The sequence below is a fragment of the Galeopterus variegatus genome, unplaced genomic scaffold (genome assembly GCF_000696425.1).
Source record: "Galeopterus variegatus unplaced genomic scaffold, G_variegatus-3.0.2 Scaffold4203, whole genome shotgun sequence".
NCBI lineage: Eukaryota > Metazoa > Chordata > Mammalia > Dermoptera > Cynocephalidae > Galeopterus > Galeopterus variegatus.
The window spans coordinates 306,757-309,165 of NW_007730314.1; the positions used below are offsets into that span (position 1 = coordinate 306,757).

Consider the following 2,409-nt stretch of genomic DNA (forward strand, 5'->3'; position numbering starts at 1 on the left):
GAGTGCTCAACTGGTATTTATTCAACAAGTACTCCAAAACTCAAAAAAATCCAAAATCTTCAAATTTGGACTTCTGGTCCCAAGCATTTCACATAAGAGATACCCAACCTGTATTTATCCTTGAACCTACCCATACTCACTAATAATTCATTTCTCTCTTACAGAAGAGAGAAATAATCACCAAGAATTTATTTTGTTGCAAAGTCAACAGTGAAGGGAGCAAGTGGTGTTATTTACATAGGAATGGCACATAATGCAGTGATAAAGGCTGTGTGCTAGCCTACTACACAGTTTCCACATCTCAGTCGAGTTTAGTGATTCTCCATGAATCTCTGTTTATAAGATCTGACTCTCACAACATGAGAAAAATGGCCTTATTTCTTTTCTTAAATAAATAAATAAGATTAAGAAAACCAATTACTAATCCCAGTGGCAAAGTGAATGATCTGGCTTCAAAATATCATTTCATAAGTGATTTTTGTTCCTATTTAACAAAATTGTAAGTTTAGAGCAATCAGTTTTCTTTCAAACTATTATATTTAATGGTAGAAATAATGTAGGAATTTACAAAGGTTTCAGGATGTATTCTTTATTACTCTTAAAGAGGTTTCTTCTCTAAACAACTATGAGTCATTAATAAGGTAATTAGGAACCCTTTGGATAATTAAATTTTATTTATTTAATTCCTGGAAATACTGTTGCTATTGCACTTGCATGTTAACTTGATTGTTTTCTTAATATTTTACATTTTTTAAAGTATTACAGGGCTATAGGGAAGTCTACCCTCAGCAAACCACTTACCCAAACTCAGTGGTCTGTGCCTGCAAACTTCATTGATAACTGCTTGCAAATTGGCAGCTATCTGGTCACTTGACATATCCAACTGAAAGAAAATAATATATAAACATCAATAATAAGAAAGTGAATAGATAATATAATTTGGATAACCACAGTGTTTATTCTCGACAGTACTCTTCAGATATTCAACTAATGCAAGTGATCTATTAAGAGACCCTACTGTGAAAGGAAAAACCTTCCATAATTCTTGTTTTAGAATGCTATATTTACGTGTATTTACATGTCAAGATTTGATTACCTTATAGAACATATTATAGCTAAGCATTCTGAAGTTTTTCCACTTGAGATTCTTTGACTTCCAAGCAATTTCTTCAGAGCATTATCTGGATACATATACCATTCCCCACACTCACCCCAAGGAATTAGTGATATTTTTTCTTGAAGGTACTTGTTGATTTACTTTTAAAGGAACCTAAGAAAATGTTTAGAAATTAACACCTTCGTGAGTCCCAAATAAAAAACTATTTGACTACAGTGTTCAGACAATACGTATCTCACACAGAGACATTTTCAGGATGCTGTGTTAATACTGTAATTTTTTAAAAACTCTAGGCAGTAACAATTATCTTGCCATTTAGCAAAAACTGCAGTAAGTAAATATATATTGAGTGAGTCCTGTTCACAAAATTCCTAAACTCAACATACACCCTTGAAAAGTCCTTGTGTTTATTATTCTTCTTTAATATACCAGTTGAAGTCAGTGATATTACATTCAAATGTTTAAAAGATTTTGCACTGTGCCAAATGAATCAATTTTTAAAAATTCATATAAAACTTATAATAGCATGACTGACATAAATCACACAGTAAAAGAGTTCAAGTTCAAACAAGATTTCTATTTTCCAATGACTCTGAGAGACTTGTGAGAAATGTCTAAAGAAATGTCTAAAAGCATAAAGAAAATTGTACCTGAAAAAAATTATTCTCTCATCATCAAACAACATTTATGTCATAAAAGCATAAAGAAAATTGTACCTGAAAAAAATTATTCTCTCATCATCAAACAACATTTATTCAATACCCACTTGGGAAAAATGCAATACCAAACCGTAAATGAGGAAGTCTGGACATTACTGGAAGAATTCTTACTTTATGCCAATCCGTAAGTGGGAGTTACGAGAGGAAAGAAAAAAATCAAAGCAATGCTTATTTCACCTTATACTTATCCACAGACCTTATAGACTTTAATTTGCACTGAAGCAAGCAGTCCACTGGCAGAGAAGGCACCTAACATATTTTATGTTAAAAAAGAAAAGGCTAAGGGCATCGACATGTGTCCCCAGTTCCTCTCATTGCTCTTTTAATTCTCCACTTTACCTCAAATTGTCCTTCTTTCTGTTATCAATTGAAGTGATCATCTCAGCTCTAATAAGTTCCTCTACTCTGTGTTAATGACCTTTACCTTAAATTTGAAAAACAGATACAAGAAAAAAACAGATGTCTAACATATTTTTTAAAAGTTATGATCTATATTACTACATATATTAAGCTTAGATTTTTGTAACTGTACTTTCTGTGGCCTTACATTGCCATTCCTACAGTAAGCTAAAA

At 31.9% G+C, this 2,409-nt stretch overlaps 1 protein-coding gene across 1 annotated transcript in view; it reads right to left on the reverse strand.

The window, feature by feature from the left end:
* The window catches only part of LOC103602575 (39S ribosomal protein L1, mitochondrial-like), a 2,601-nt gene extending 1,318 nt beyond the window's left edge, over positions 1-1,283 (reverse strand). Inside the window, exons 1-2 of the mRNA XM_008586991.1 lie at positions 1,097-1,283; positions 802-883 (exon numbers count right to left, since the gene is read on the reverse strand). Of these exons, the coding sequence (XP_008585213.1) occupies positions 802-883; positions 1,097-1,123 (109 nt within the window). The 5' untranslated portion in view covers positions 1,124-1,283. The remainder of the gene's footprint in view (positions 1-801; positions 884-1,096) is intronic.
* Between the last annotated feature and the right edge of the window lie 1,126 nt (positions 1,284-2,409).